At 40.0% G+C, this 16,510-nt stretch overlaps 1 protein-coding gene across 7 annotated transcripts in view; it reads left to right on the top strand.

Annotated features, from left to right (window-relative positions):
• Positions 1–16,510, top strand: part of LOC139452196 (golgin subfamily A member 4-like) — a 171,170-nt gene that overhangs the window by 142,776 nt on the left and 11,884 nt on the right. For 5 of the 7 annotated variants that reach the window (XM_071233570.1, XM_071233573.1, XM_071233574.1 and 2 more), the window contains 9 exons: positions 2,918–3,114; positions 5,228–5,899; positions 6,249–6,314; positions 6,823–6,885; positions 9,640–9,735; positions 11,445–11,606; positions 12,305–12,490; positions 14,162–14,284; positions 15,870–15,965. In XM_071233570.1, coding sequence (XP_071089671.1) covers positions 2,918–3,114; positions 5,228–5,899; positions 6,249–6,314; positions 6,823–6,885; positions 9,640–9,735; positions 11,445–11,606; positions 12,305–12,490; positions 14,162–14,284; positions 15,870–15,965 — 1,661 coding nt within the window. Of the gene's footprint in view, positions 1–2,917; positions 3,115–5,227; positions 5,900–6,248; positions 6,315–6,822; positions 6,886–7,841; positions 7,933–9,639; positions 9,736–11,444; positions 11,607–12,304; positions 12,491–14,161; positions 14,285–15,869; positions 15,966–16,510 lie in introns of those variants that run through there. The other 2 variants (XM_071233572.1, XM_071233577.1) reach the window with 2 other exon arrangements.

The raw sequence follows: 16,510 nt of genomic DNA, 5'->3' as shown, positions 1-16,510 counted from the left end.
GAAAACTGCTATTAGCGGCATAAAACCATACTCACTCTCACTCACTCACTCACTCACTCACTCACTCAGTCTTCACTGCGAAAAAAATATCCCCCAAATTCATGATCAGTAACTTTTCTTGTTCAGTATATTTCATCACATTCAGTTTCTGTGAAACAGTTGCGTATCTGTTTTGAGGTGAGGCGAGAATGTGAAGCGTGACATTCTATTTTGCGGCACTTCATGTTCCCACATGTAATAGTCTGTTTATTATGTTAGTATTTAGTTCTAAACATTACCTTTTTTCTGATTCGTTCTGTACCACTTACTGTAAAGGGTTGAAGAGATTTTGTTTATCTCGCTGGGAAGTGTATTTGTTGACATATATGTTATGGTCTCATTAGTGTCAAAAACATCATTAAATTCACTAATTACATCAAAAATATTATTTATTCAAGTAGGAAATGATAACCAAACCGTTTGATGTTTGTATGCTGAAGCATTTTGAGTTGTCAGCTTGAAATTAAAACAAACAAACATACAGATTAACTGCCTTCTAAACAATTCACCTGTGAAACTGTCAGACACAGCGTTGTATTGCTGCCAGGGGTGATCTAGGGATAATGCCAGATGACAACGATGTATCTGTGGCCGCTAAATCAGTCCAACCTGGTTGTATGAGGAGACGTTAAGCGATGTATTGAACTCGGTATTATGAAACGTGATCAGTCTGTAGTCAATACGTCTCAAGCTGTCACTGTAGGCTTGAGCAACAGGTGGGATTAACCCTTCCCGGGCCAGGAAAATCAATAACACACTGGAGTGCTTGAAATAGTTGCCTGCTTGTTATTGCTGTGGCAAGGGATCTTGTTATGGACTGATACAGGTTATCTTTTGACAAGGGAGGGATTACAAGGTAGACACAATTTTATGGATAACAACTTCTTTAATACTGTAATAAGTGATGTTTCGGTACAGATCCTTATACCGTTGTCAAGCAAGACCGAATGAGGGACGTGGCAATCAACACCATCAACAGCCTTACTTGACTAGAGAAGATTTTTTACCCTTATTCAGTCTTCCTTGACAACGGTATAAGGATCTATACCACAACGTCGCTTTTTAGAGTATTAAAGAAGTTGTTATCCATAAAACTGTGTCTACCTTGTCATCCGTCAACTTGTAAGTAATGCCTATCAAACAATTTAAGGGAGGGATTGTGCTGGGATGGGGGGTGGTTGTTCCAGACACATTGAAAAAGAGTAATTTTGCCTTAGAATTGACACAAACTGAACTTTAACTTTATTCAAGGCATATATGTGATCTGTCTAGATATGAATTTTACTCTCTGTGTAATTATAGGTTTGAATTACTTCTTGCGACTATGCTTCTCGATCATGTGGTCAGGCTTGGTGATTAGGTTGATGGTGTGTCATCGTATCCTGGCGGTATTGGTCAGTGCTCATAATATCAATCACCAGTTGCCTGTTCCAGACTAGATTATTTATTGTCTGATGTCATGTAGCTGGAATATTGCTGAGTGGGTGTTAAACAACAAACAAACTGCTATGTATTTTTATAATTTCAAGTGATTTGTTTTGATCAGTTAAAGGGTTAATAGAACCAGACATGTTTATAAGTATAGGCGTGACAGCGAGTAGCCATATTGATCAGGGCTATGTAGGGAACTGTGAATGGTGCAGGTTATTATGTCTGTGTTGAACCTATGGCTGAAATCACCATCTCAAAAGCAGGAAGATTTATTTCAAGCCAATGATTTAATTCCATGTTTGGAAGCATGTTCAGGATCAATACTTGTAAGGTGTTGGCGTGCTACAGTGTGTAATGTATAGAGAGCTGCACAGATGGTTTCCCAAGAAACTGTTGGATACCGAACACTCATGTGATAAACATTTCAGTCGGTGTGAGACGTGAATAGGAGTCTTTGATTTGGAATATTACATGTGGAATATGTGTGAAGTTTCTTCTGTCATGGGTTTGTATAGTTTATGTCTATTTCATGTGTACTTTAAAAGTGATGCAGTCCAACATCCCTTCCTTTAGGATGATGGAGGTACATCACCACTTGGATGATGAGTAGTTGGTGTCTGTATTTATGTACGGAAGTGTGGTGACTCTAGGGTACTGTGTAGCTCTAGCATCTTGCTTTTGACCAGGGGACCCGTGAGGATCCGGGTAGAATAGGTCTCCAGCAACCCATGCTTGCCGTAAAAGACGACTATGCTTGTCGAAAGAGGCGACTAAATGGGTCAGGGGTCAGGCTCGCTGACTTGGTTGGTGCATGTCATCGATCCCAATTGCGTGGATCGATGCTCATGATATTAATCACTGAATTGTCTGGTCCAGACTCGATTATTTACAAAGCCTCAAAGCCTCGTAGCGCTAAGATGATCGCTTAAACTCCCATGCTTCAACATAGACTCACGGCAGTCTCATCGCTAAGATTGCTTTGTGGAACAGGGCCCTGGTTGATAGCGTGTCATTGTGCTGTGGTTTGTCAGACTTAAGTACTTGTACATGTTGTGGTTGTGAAATTTGTGACTGTACTCTGAATGACTTTTACTATTTTTACGCCAGTCTGAAATATTTCAACTGTCATTGCAGGCTGTAAATAGTCCTAATACCAAAATGATATTCTGATAATTGTGAGAAGATCAAGTTGTGAGACAAATATTTCAGTTACTCTAGCTATTTTATACCTGAGTCGGCAATATTACAGCTGTGGGAAGGTGGCTTGTAAATAACCAAATCTGGACCAGAGAACTAGTGTTCGACAGCATGAGCAACAGTCCCATTTCCATTTTCAGTTAAGCCCCATTTCACCTCTTGAATGTGATATAAAAAACCCTCTCACCTCACCTCACCTCACCTCACCTCACCTCACCTCACCTCACCTCACAGTATCCTTCTGTTCCAGACCCATCTGTTCAGGGCTCATCCAGTGAGAACCTCCCAGCTCGAGGTCTTCAGTCCTTGGAGTCAGAGAGGGTTATGCAGACAATGAGAGGCTTGACCAGGCCAGTGGGGTCAGCAGCAGCGCAACCCCAGGCCATGCATGCTGAGGATCAGGTGCCCTCAGACCTCAGCAGTGTTGATGAAGAAAATATGCATCAGGTGAGCTACAGCCCGATATATCACAGTCGCAATATGTCTGCCTTTGAGAAGGAACTTGGGGACAGTTGTGTGGTATGGTCAGAACAGGGCTGGACTAGTCTATCATGCTGGACTTTAGTAAGGATCAGTATTTTAGGAATCAAAGGTCAGATTTTGTTGTCGGCACAATATGTCCGCCATTTAGAAGCAGTTTGGGACTTGGTGAGAGTTAACATAAATAGCAATGCTTAATAGTGCAGGGCTTCTACAAATATGATGGTCACAAACTTTGACATTCAGACAGTTTTCGTCTTACTCTGTGAAGGTTCATTCTACAATAAACCGTTAAGCTACAAGGAAACATCATTCCTATGTGTTAGTGTCCTTATTTTGAAGCAAATGGATAAATACATGCCCATATACGTATTTCCCTGATGAGGTCATACAGTGCTAGGACATCACGAAACAAGGTTTCAGTGCTGTGTGTCGAGCTTAAAACAACATTGCTGCGCTATACTCTTGTATCATTTTGCCGTAAGCAATATGCAACCTTGCGTAAAATTGGACTTAACTCACTCCTTGTTTGGTATGTTACTCAATGTACCGTATTTGATGTAATATGCGCCGAGGGCGCTCTCTAAATAGGGGGCTCTTATTAGAATATTATTTTAGTGAAAAAAACAATAACAGTTGAAAGTTAAATTTTGTGGTTTATGCAGACCGCCTGAAATGTTTATATACAACAGATATATTTTTCCAGAATTTAATTGCCCATAATTAAGGGTGCATATAATACACGAGTGCGTATTATATGCGAATAAATAAGTCTTTTGTACATTTTGTTCACTAGCCAATATATTAGCAAATATCACTTATAAGAGCGGGCCGCTTATTACTTTGAATACAGTATTTGATGGTTTGCAATTTTGTCTAGATTCTTGGCTTCATCCCATTACACTGACGATAGTTTGACTTAAAATGTCAATAAAATCGCAAAATAGTACCAGCAGACATTGTGAGGTTTCCTCATTTCATCAGTCATGAAGTCCGACTCCTTATCATACTCCATCCTTTACATGTTTGATAAGCGCCCAAACCAAACAAAACACATTGTCATATTGGTCAACTCTCCAGGTCTTTGAAGCTCCCACATTTGTAGGCAGCCAACATGCTCCATTTGTTCTTGAAAAGGCACACATTATCATGCCCACCATTTGATTTTCCATTGTGATGACAAAAATTGTTTAACAGATTTGTTATGAATTTGGATTCAGAGCTTTGCTCACCTCGAGTGCAAACTGGTGGTGCTTGATGGAGCAATATTAGACCTGCATCCAGTCAAGGTATATGCAGTTGTCTCCCCTTGGATTCTGAGGTTACCTCCCCTGAATGCAGATCTTCGGTTTAGAACTGACTTCATAGAATGAATTAATTGTGTCAGGGTGACCTTCACACATAAATCTGGAGTTTCTTTATTAATTTAATAAATGTATTGTGTAGGATAAAAAGTTCATACTGCACTTGGAAAATAAAATTGCAATTATAAGTTTTTATATTCAAAAGTGATGGTTTGATTGTTTTCCTACATAATTTTACACAGATGACTACTGAACAGAATTAACATTGTTTTGTTTATGTTGGTTAGACTTTAAGAGTCAGATAAGGTCACTTTGTCAATATTAGAAATAGATTACTTGCACTTCTCCGTAGAAAGGGTAGATTAACATTTTTATTTTTCAAAATCCAAATGTTGATATATTTGACATTTATTAGATTCAAAGTCAGATGGTGGCACTATCTCCTGAAAGTAGTTGTACTGAATCCCCTTTCTGTCTTGGGACTGGCACTTGAAACACGTCTATTTGGTGGTGGAATGTCTGTCTTGATCGTTGGATTTCTCTTGGAAGCGACCTGTCAGATATGAATTCGTAGTTTTATAAAGATGGATCTATAGTATTTCTACACAGTTCAAAAGTACACCCATTGTTGTCTTAATAATAATTTATGAAATTCAAATGACAAATGTAATATTGTTTTACACAATCATGTAAATATGTATTATGATGATTCTTCTATTTTCGTTCGATGAAATGTGGTATATTTTTTGGACAATGTTTTGTTTTGTGTTTTACAGGTGCAAGGAAGCAGAGTATACACTCGCCCTCGTGTTTCTGCTTCTCAAGATGGCCGAGGCGGCCATCTTGAATCTAGTGATGCAGAGTCTGTGATGGAGGAGCAGTGGAAGAGAATTGAATCTAAGAAACCACGGCTGGAGAAGAAAGCCGATATGTCTGGTAACTGGAAGAGTGTTGCCAAGACTGTTCCTTCCACCTCCCTCAGAAAAAACACAGACAGTCAGGAGGAATTGATGATAGGTCTCACCCTTAACTCGGAGAGTGAGCACAGCCATTACCGATCACAGAATGACACAGATTCCAATAGGTCAAGCCCTCAGCTGCACCGAGCTAGAGCATCGAAGGATGCTAGCTTTGAATCGCATGCTCCGCCTTTGCCAAAATCGCTTCCACCATCTTTGCCACAAAAGGTGGGAAATTTCGCAGAGAAATCCTACTACCTACCGAGCTCAGAGTTGAACACCAGCGCTGATGAGACTCAGAGGTCAGGAGGTCAGCGTGTCCCTCACCAGCAAACAGCACCCCCAGTGTCTGCCCAGGTTACACGAACAGTGTCGGCCGAGAGTGTTGCCGACAGTGGGCAGGGCACCCTGGGAACGGGGTCGATGTTCTCGACGTCCAGGGGGTCGGTCATCAGAGACAGGATAGCACAGCTTGAGAGACAATTGCAGGTGGGTTCTCAAACATAGATAAAATAAATCTCTTCTGATATCTCCCTCTGGAAAGATGTGACAAACCCTCAATAGGAGATTACCTCAGGGGAACTGTCTATTCAGCCAATCACCTTCGAGTCTTCTATTCCTCGCAATAAGCATATCTGATGTATGTATAGTGAAAATGAATCTAAACAGGGAGTTCTGAATGGAGAAGAAAAGTAAGAATCTTTACCCAATGTAATATTTGTGGTTTGGTGGTTTTCTGTTGTTCAGACTGAAATTTCCAAGTTTGCTATTGTAACTGGTTCTCAGTCCTGTTTGTGTTAACCATATAATTACACTATATGTGATTAATGTATTTCAGTCCAAGAGCTCGGGAGCTGAAAGTAGGACTGATGAGGAAGATAGTGTGTTTTCTTGGAAACAAAAGGTAACATGAGGTGCCACCTACAGACACAGTTGTAGGTTCTGATTTTCATACATTATCATCAGCCGACTATGCTTGTTGTAAGAGGCGACTAACTGGATCATTTGGTCAGGCTTGGTTTATGCATGTCATTGTATCCCAATTACATAGATCAATGTTCATGATGTCAATGACAGGATTGTCTGGTCCAGACTCGATCATTTACAGAACGCCGTCATAGAGGTGGATATACTGCTGACTGCGGCATATAACAACAGACAAAGTGGCATTCAGCTAAAATCATCGAAGCAGCCATCTGCACTTATAAGAGGGGTCTTTCACGTGACGTGTTTGATGGCTTGTCCTTGAGTGGTGATGAATGACTGCCGTGGCAAATGGGAAAATCTTTTGATTACATTTTGGTATGTTTACGAACATATGTGCGTAGATCAACTGTATGTCTTTGTTTTTTCTGTTGTCTACTAATTCTGTTTTACTGTATCTGTATTGATGCGTGTTATTTTCCTTTCAGGCTCTAGAAAAACCACGACACATTGAGATCATAGAGAAGGAGAATAAGAATGTCAAAGATGAAGTAAGTTACATGATGTTTCAAAATATGTCAAATTTGTATTTCAATGAAACAATATTCATTATCACATTTGTGCCTTGGATTACATGTTGAATTTTTAGCCCTTCAAGCAGACGATTATCCTTGGCAGATTAACCATTTGTTTTTTAATTAAAAGCAATTTTGCTGTAGATTATGTTATCATCAGAATTTGTCACCATGTTTTTCCACCTTATCATCATCATAGCCCTTTGGTTCATCTCGCATGTAAGGAAATAAATAACATGTGATTCTCTGTCATTTGATGGGCCAACCATGCAATTATTTTTGCGTTTATGCTTCCATAAACTGAGAAAACATTATGCCATGCCTACTAGAAGACTACTTTTACTTGCTTGGCTGATGATATGTGGTATAGATATTATCATTCTTCAAACAGTCATTCTATGCAGTTTTTATGCTTTGTATAAACATCTCACAACAGGCAAGTTAGTAAGCTTGTGTTCAAGGCTGAGAGCTCATGAAATCATATTTGCATGTCATCATTCTCCAAATAGATAGTCACCTGCTGAAGGAGCAAGAAGTAGCCCTGAACGTCTTTTCAAGCGATAATGAAGTTGTTTTCCACAAAAGTTTCATGTCTTAATGTTCTTGCGACGTCTGAGACAGGCATCACTTCGGGCTTTCCTCCCACATTAAGCTGACACGCCGTGATATAACTGGAATACTGTTAAAAGCGGCGTTAAACAAAGACATTCACTCACTCACTCTAAGTGCCTATCAAAAACTTGATTCTCCAAGTAGTCATTTAAACGTATAAACTATCATTATCATATAACTATGGACACCCAAGAATGATGTAGCCCAGAAACTGTAGAATCCTGTACAAATCAATAGTCTCCACGGAGTCAACCCAGCGAATAGCCATCGTATAAAGATGAGGTTGTCATGAGATACTGAGCTTGTGTTCTGGTCACCAGCCCCCACCGGCCACACGCCGTCGCCAGCGGGTAAGTGACGGGAAAGTGTGGCGCACGACACTTCAGTTTCAGTTCCAGTCCAACACCAAAGGTTCGGGGTATTTTCTTTTGTTCTCCATTTTTGGGCGGAATGCGGACACACATACTCGGCCTACTTGCGACGTACTGGCCTTAGCTAGGACCAAGATGCATTGCTTTCCATTTTACCCTGTGCCTAATCATTAGTTTGCTGATGTTGTGTAACCTATATTAATGTGCAGTTTTAGAGACATGTCCTTTAATCAAGGACAATTTTATAATTTTGAATTTGTCACAATCATTTTTTTTTCTTCCTTTTGAATAAATTATGACAATGAAGTTGAATAAATTATAACAATGAAGTTGAAATATACAAAATGCTTAAGTGATGCTCAGCAAAGTACTGATTAGCTGCTCCAATAGCAACGGCACCCTGGAGGCGGGACGCATAGCCTAAACAAATTATTGTTGTCAGAACAGCAAGATTCAGTGGTCAATGTCATTATTTCAGTTATTTTCATATGGAGAATTTCATTTCATCAATTCAGTTTTATCTCACTGGTGTTGGAATTATCACATTTCATTTTTCATAATTTTTTAATCACAAAGTAGTCATCAAAATGCATGTAGATTTATTTCCATGTACATATTTCATCTTTTGTATAAACCTTTATACCAATGTAACACTGTATTAGTTCTGTGATTTATGTGTTATGGAGTAGTTAGTAAATCCATCTATTTACAATGTAAAGACACAGCACAGTGTAGCTGTAGAAGTATATAAGACAATTTTAGGTATTTACTGAACATGTAGATATTCTAGTCACTGCATAACTGCTAAGCTTGAAGCACATCTTCATTTTACATGATGGTTTAAGGGTGGTTGGAGTATTTAATTGATGATTCGTTGTCACACTGGTAATTGACCAACTATAAAGTGAAGACATGCTTCAACTAACACTCATTGGCGCAGTGCTCCAAGCTAACATTGGTCAGAGAGACAAGTGGGTTTAACACCACACTGAACTGTGTCCTCAAGTATGAAAGCCCTTTGAGGCAGGTTGAAGACCATTTTTTACTTTTGTAAAACATTATTCTGACGGACCATGGGCAAATTTGGGTTTCATTTCGGTCTCCTGCAGTTAAATGCATTACAAAGTATAGAGTTCTGGTGCCTGACCAATGTTGCTTGCCTTCATCTTCCTGATGCAAAATCAATGCCAAACTGATGCAAAATTGGTGCAAAACCAAAGCAAAATCAGTGCAAAACCTTTGTCAAACTGATGCAAAATTGGTGCAAAACCGATGTCAAACTGTTGTCAAACTGAGGCAAATTCAGTGCAAAACCAATGTCAAACTGATGCACAATTGGTGCAAACCCAATGTCAAACTGATGCAAAACGGTTGTCAAACTGATGCAAAATCAGTGCAAACTGATGTCTAACTGATGCAAATTACGGCAAAACTATTGTAAATCTGTTCAGCTGAACATGTAACATTCTTCAGCATTGTTAGCTATAGGTCATTGAAACTGCAGACGGGAAATAATATGATTTCGCTAAGTAAAAAGTCAATGTGGAATAATTACTCTACTTTAATTCTTCTTTCTTAACATTATGATGCAATACATAGAGAGTAATGCTCTGGTTTCAAGAATCCCTTTCCATCAGTAGGATGTATGGTATTTTCATAAAGGTATTTTGTACACATTAATTAACTGCTACGCTGTAAATGAATGCATCTGTGATAGGTGTTTCAATGCATTTGTTTGTTGTTGTAGATCAATAAGTTAGAGAAGGAGTTAGAGGAGAAGAGACGACACATTGATACGTTTACAACTTGGATGTCTGATGCAGAGGAACTACTCAGAAACCAGGTATGTCCATGAAGGCATCCATTGAAAATATGTCCATGAAGGCGTCCATTAAAAATATGTCCATGAAGGCATCCATTGAAAATATGTCCATGTAGGCATTCATTGAAGGTATGTCCATTAAGGACAGTCATATTCGCATTATACATCCTACAACATGGCAGGCAGCCGGGTCACTGCTGTCTGAGGTTCAAGACCCCTTTCCAAGAAATATTATGTTCCTTTGCTGGCATTCATTGTTATGTTGTCAGTAACTGCTTGATTTTAGAAAATCATAACTGTATTCGACGTAATAAGCACCCAGGGCGCTCTCAAAATTCGAAATAGGGGGCTCTTATTTGAATATTATTTTTTTGAAAAAAACAGAGTTGAAAGATATATTTCATGGTTTATGCTGACAGCCTGAAATGTTTATATACGACAGATATATTTTTCAATAATTTAATTGCCCATAATTAAGGATGCATATAACACACGAGTGCATATTATACGCGAATAAATAAGTCTTTTGCACATTGATCAATCACTAGCCAACATATTAGCAGATATCGCTGTGGGCGCTTATTACGTTGAATATGGTAGCTATATCTTTTGTGTGAAAGATGATGTGGCAGACAAGGGTATGTCTTCTCAGTGCTTGGTGGTGTCGTAAGAAGACTCAGTCGTTCTTGAAGTTTGTTTGTTATTTAATGCCACACTCAGCGATATTCCAGGTATATGACGGTGGACTGTAAACAAAGAAACAGTCAATTTGCCAGTAAATGAGAGTTGACTGTCTTCCACTCAGCCATCATGGCACGACATTCAAGAGTACAGGATTTTTATGCAATACTGTGCAACGGTTGCTTTGGTGAATATTTAGGGTGCCCATCCCCTTTTTGGAACTCTGGATGCTGAGCCATTATGTGGTATTTCAATGTTGAAATTTAATCTTTTGTCTTTCTACTCACAAAGAGTGCAAATCAATAACATATTTGCCCTAAGCTTATGAGCATGCATGGTCATGTGAAAATCCCAGTCTCTTGTATTTGTCCCAGCTGTGTATACTGGTCTGAGTGACTTGTTGTATTCTTTTGCTTATTCTTTTGCTTCCAACAGTTGTCATAGATTTCAAGAATATTTTTAGTTTAATGTTCTTTTGTATATAATCATATTCAAATGAATGAAAAAGAATGTCCGTGAACCTAAATATTTTTTGTTACTTTTGTTTATAATTTTTAAGATTTTGCAAACATGGAACTGCTTTGTAACTCTCAAATACAGTGGGTGGTGCACCGTCCCTGTGTGTTAGATAGGGAGAATTTACGTTTCAAGGTTTTACAGTTGTATTGAAATAATTTAATTTTCCAGTTTAGAACTAGACAAAAAGTATATAATAAACAGGATATACCATATGTCTTGTGAAATATCATGTTTCAACACATGAAATATCCTCTGTGTATGCCGGATCCTTCTATATTGCTGAGTGTGGCTTTAAGCAAGAGTGAGTGAGTGAGTTTGATTTTACACCGCTTTTAGCAGTATTCCAGCAATATAACGGCGGGGGACACCAGAAATGGGCTTCACACATTGTACCCATGTCGGGAATCGAACCTGGGTCCTCGGTGTGACGAGCGAACGCTTTAACCACTAGGCTACCCAACCGCCCCTTTAAGCAAGAAACAAGCAAACAAACAATCACTGCTTCATAATGATGTTTTGTTGTGTTGCAGAACAAGCACAGTGATAGGGACATAGTACAGAACTTACAGTCGCATCTAGTCAGCATCAAGTCTCAACTACAACACTCAGGTTATCGGAAAGAAGACATATTGGAAGACCCAGCAGCATTTAAAACAGAACTTTACAAACGGGATCGAGAAATAGCAACCAAAGTGAGTACACTACAATAGCACTTCCTTTCGTGCTCAGACGATAGCGGAGCACAGGTAGTCCAGGTGGCTAGGGCACCGCCATTCCCTTTGCACAGTTCAGACAATAGCATTGATGTTGAGTTGTGTAGCTGAGTTGTGAATTGGGATCTGTGGCATACTTCAACCAAGTCAGTGAGCCTGACCACCCGATCCCGTTAGTCGCCTCTTACAACAAGCATAGTCGCCTTTTTCGGCAGGGACTATTGAAGAAGTCCAGCATTTATAGAGGACTATGCTCTTGGTGTAGACATTGTAATTAGCGAGGTGGCCCAGTTGTCCAAGGCGCAGTGATTCGATTTGCAGAGTTGCGTCCCTTGGGCACTCCAGAAACCTATGATTGTGGGTTTGAATCCCGGTTCACCTGATTATGTTTCTAGGTTTGTCAGCACCATACCTGTGCTTGTGGGTTTCACCGAAGTGGTGAATGTCTGAGACCTGCATCACTTCGGGCTTTCTTCCCACATTAAGCTGACACATCGCGATATAACAGGAATGCTGTTAAAAGCGACATTAAACCCAACTCACTCACTGTAATTAGTGACTTCAAGTCAAACTGATTTATTTAGGTCATTGACAGTTTGATCGATGTACATCTTAAGTTTGGATCAGTAAATCAGCTTGTGAGTAGTCTCCCTTTAACTTTGTGATTCTCCTTCCAGACAAGTGAGATAGAAACACTAACAGTGGAAGTCCTTCGGTGGAAGGAGGAATGTGATAGGACGGAGAAAATGCGTGCCAACGCACTTGATAGTCTACGAAATTTGGAGGTTGAAGTAACACATTTGGAGAATACTGAAGAGCAGCTGAAGGAATTAAAGGAGGAATACAACCAACTACGGGAACAGGTCAGTGTTCTTCCAACTGTTATCAAATCACGATATTTTATCAGAATGGCATCAAGATTAATTTTGACTTCGTGATTTTTTAATACTTTTGTGGTTTATTTTTGAAAAGTAGAGATAAAAATTTAAGTTGATGACTAAAAAAGACTGACTTCTGTATTTAAATGTAACACTGTGTGCATATACTAACAGTCACATGTTTGTCCAATGCAAGATGTGTATCTGTGATTGCATGCTTTCTAACCAGCAACAACAGTGTTGTGAACACTGGGTGCCCCACCTTGCCACACTAACCCTGCTAACCCTTCCTCCCATCCCCACACACAGCTACACGATCTGAGGAGTGTCTGCGCAGAATATAAGCATGTTCTGTCTGAGAAAGAGGATCTGGAAGATGAGATTCAAAATTTGAAGCTGCGTCTAAAAGATTTTGGTGTGAAGGAAGCAGAAAACAGTGCCCTTGAAGGACAACTAGAGGGAGCTTCAAGACTTCTCAGTGATCGGGTAATCAGTCAAACTCCATTGTTGCTGCCTTGGCTCATGGGGAATAGCTCTGCACTGTTTGCTGTGCATGGGAGGCAACTCTTCACTGACTGTTCATGATGAATTTTCACTCTGTTGATGGACGCAATGCTTCTTTTTATCAGATTCATTCAGTTTGTATCGGGTTGGTTTTGGTTTCTTTTTAACGCTGAGTTGGACCAAATTATGGTTGATGATGAATTTCCTTGTTTTGAAAGAAGTTTGCACAAATTCTTGTAGTTGAAGGGGCGGTTGGTTAGCCTAGTGGTTAAAGCGTTCGCTCATCACACCGAAGACCAGGGTTTGATTCCCGACATGGGTACAATGTGTGAAGCCCATTCCTGGTGTACCCCGCCGTGATATTGCTGGAATATTGCTAAAAGCGTTGTAAAACCATACTCACTCACTCACTCTTGTAGTTGAAGGTTATGAATAGTTTTAAGATCTTTCCAGGTTCAGACTATTAATTATCAGCACTCTTCTGTTTCACTTTCGCATGTTGTTTTTTCAATGCACAAGTATAGTTGTTACAATACCAGAGACTTTTTACATTTCATTTGTATATCAAGTATCCTCCATTGTCCCAATATAATTGCCCTATATCTGTGTCGGGCTGCCTTTCTTCTGGGAGTTCTAGGGGCGGTCGGGTAGTCACGCGTTCGCTCGTCACGCTGAAGACCCGGGTTCGATTCCCGACATGGGTACAATGTGTGAAGCCCATTTCTGGTGTCCCCCGCCGTGATATTGCTGGAATATTGCTTAAAGCGGCATAAAGCCATGCTCACTCTTGGTCTTGGAGAGGCTTTAAATATTGCATGATTAATCATCATTTTGAAACAGTAATTTACAATATCTGTGTAACTAATGATATTGTTCCATTAAAAATTCTATACAATGAATTGTTACAGGACATTTTCATTTAATCCGTAGTTCCCTATCAATAATTACATCCTGTTTCATGGTGCCTAAATCCTAATATATCCTATAGCTGCCTCTCTTAGAATCCAAGCATATGCTATAGTTCCCAGCTTATATTCCCTTGTTCCATGCCATCTTGCACATCACTGTTGCTGCTTGTACATCAATCTGTGTGTGCGATGTGTCCCTTCCGCACATGCTCAATGCGTCTGCTTTTTCCAATATGGCCACCAGATGGAGCGAGTTGAACAGCTGAAGCAGGAGCTTGTGCACCTGCAGGACAGGATGGCCGACATTGACAAGGAGAACAGTCACCTCAAGACCATGCAGGATGACTATCATACCATTAAATCCAGGGCAAGTTCTCTACACGACATTATCTTTGCATTATGTTCAAGAGGTGTTAGACATTAGGTGCTTCTGTGGGTCTTATGTTTTTTGTATCAATGTTCATTTCTCATTAATGGTTTGTCAGTTCTGAATCTGGATGTGTCTTTGCGAAGTCTTTCAGTTGATACATTTCTTTTCAGTCATATTATTTCAACATTACAAAAATTCTTTATTATGAACCCTTCTCTTGAGATTTTTGTATTCTTTGGTCTCGTTTGTTTCTCCTTCTTGACTATGTTTCTTGTGTTTCCTAATACAAGTTTCTTGTCCAGATTTCTTTGTAAAAACTGGATAAGGACACTGGTCTGACTGAAAGTGTTTTGAGGATTTATTGGTTCTGTGATTCATGGAAACTAGTCTTCTTTTTCTATTAACAATTACTAGCTATTAACCTAAATCCTAACATGTTAATAAAGTGGAGTAGATACGGCCATGATAAATAAATCTTATCATGTTAATGATGTGGAGTCTACGTGGCCATGATAAATAATTTATTAGATTTTTACCTCAAGCTTACCTCCCATGATTGTTTTGTCCCCAAGTTCATATACAACCAAAGTAAATGGCTGTGTTGCCTTGATCCTTTACTTCTTTACACCATAAATACTAATGAATTTAGAAAACCACGATTCTTTCATATTATCATAGTTATTCCATGACAGATAAGCTATAGTGATATGAAAGAATTGTGTGTTCTTTAACTTCTTTTGGGTAGTATATATAGTCCTACCAAACATTGATCCTTCATGTACATCACATCTGTCAACATAAATGCACACAGAGGCCTTTTTTAGGGCTGGGACGAGTCCGAATTTCTACCTGATTACCCGACCCTACCCGGGGACCCTCTGTAGGTCCCAAGAGATAGGTACAAAATGTCCGATTGGGCATGCATACACTGAATTTGACTCAAGTTTTATGTTTATTCAAAGATATGTAAAGTCAGAATGAATGGGTGCATAGTCAGAAAGAATTACGAACATTAGTGACTTGTAGTGAAACCATAGAGTTCAAGATAAGTTTTTGCCATTACACAATATGTCACGTGATCCTGTGGGTACCCGGGTTCTATTTAGTACCCACCCGACCCGGGTACCCAAATTACCCATCCCAGCACTAGCCTTTTTCTTAAAAAAATATAATAATACAAAGCATTATATGGTTCCTGCCTTAGATTTTATGTGCGTTTGGATAAAAATCAAATAATTAATTGATTGTGGCCAAATGGAATGCTGATTTATTGTACGACAGAAGTTGATAATTTCTACTATTTTCTACCTGTTTGTTAACTTCCCAACTGAAGAATTCAAAGAAGCAGTGTTTACTTCATGATTTGGGTAGTGTCCGCCCTCCCATGTGACAGGCAGATCTAGAGGTGTGGTTCAGGGAGTCAAACCAAATGTTGTAAGTTGCAGGCAGAAACATTATCTAAGAGAGGATTTTGATATTTTGGACCCCTCCCTTTTAAAAATGCTGGATCCAAACTTGCATGTTTTCTCAATTGTGGATCCACCTCTACGTTGCCACTACAATAGTGCTATTTGTCCAACAGTATGAGGAGGTGGAGAGACTGAAGAACAAGGCTGTGATGGCTATCTCCCCTCTCAAGGCCCAGGTGACCCGGCTCAGCAGGAAGTGCAGGGAGAAGGTAGGTCTGGGGAACAGTGGAAGCATCTTACCTGGGCAGTGTTAGGGTGGCTCTATACACAGGTCTGGGGAACAGGGGAAGCATCTTACCTGGACAGCGTTAGGGTAGCTCTATACACAGGTCTTGGAACAGAGGGGACATCTTACCTGGGCAGTGTTAGGGTGGCTCTATACACAGGTCTGGGGAACAGAGGGGACATCTTACCAGGGCAGTGTTAGGGTGGCTCTATACACAGGCCTGGGAACAGAGGGGACATCTTACCTGGGCAGCGTTAGGGTGGCTCTATACACAGGTCTGGGGAACAGTGGAAGCATCTTACCTGGGCAGTGTTAGGGTGGCTCTATACACAGGTCTGGGGAACAGTGGAAGCATCTTACCTGGGCAGTGTTAGGGTGGCTCTATACACAGGTCTTGGGAACAGTGGAAGCATCTTACCTGGGCAGTGTTAGGGTGGCTCTATACACAGGTCTGGGAAACAGTGGAAGCTTTTTACCTGGGCAGCGTTAGGGTGGCTCTATACACAGGTCTGGGGAACAGTGGAAGCA

Source organism: Haliotis cracherodii, unplaced genomic scaffold (assembly GCF_022045235.1).
Source record: "Haliotis cracherodii isolate W230 unplaced genomic scaffold, xgHalCrac1.p SCAF_9, whole genome shotgun sequence".
Classification (NCBI taxonomy): Eukaryota; Metazoa; Mollusca; class Gastropoda; order Lepetellida; family Haliotidae; genus Haliotis; species Haliotis cracherodii.
Note: the sequence above shows the minus strand (reverse complement) of the source record. Positions and strands in the feature narration are given on the sequence as shown.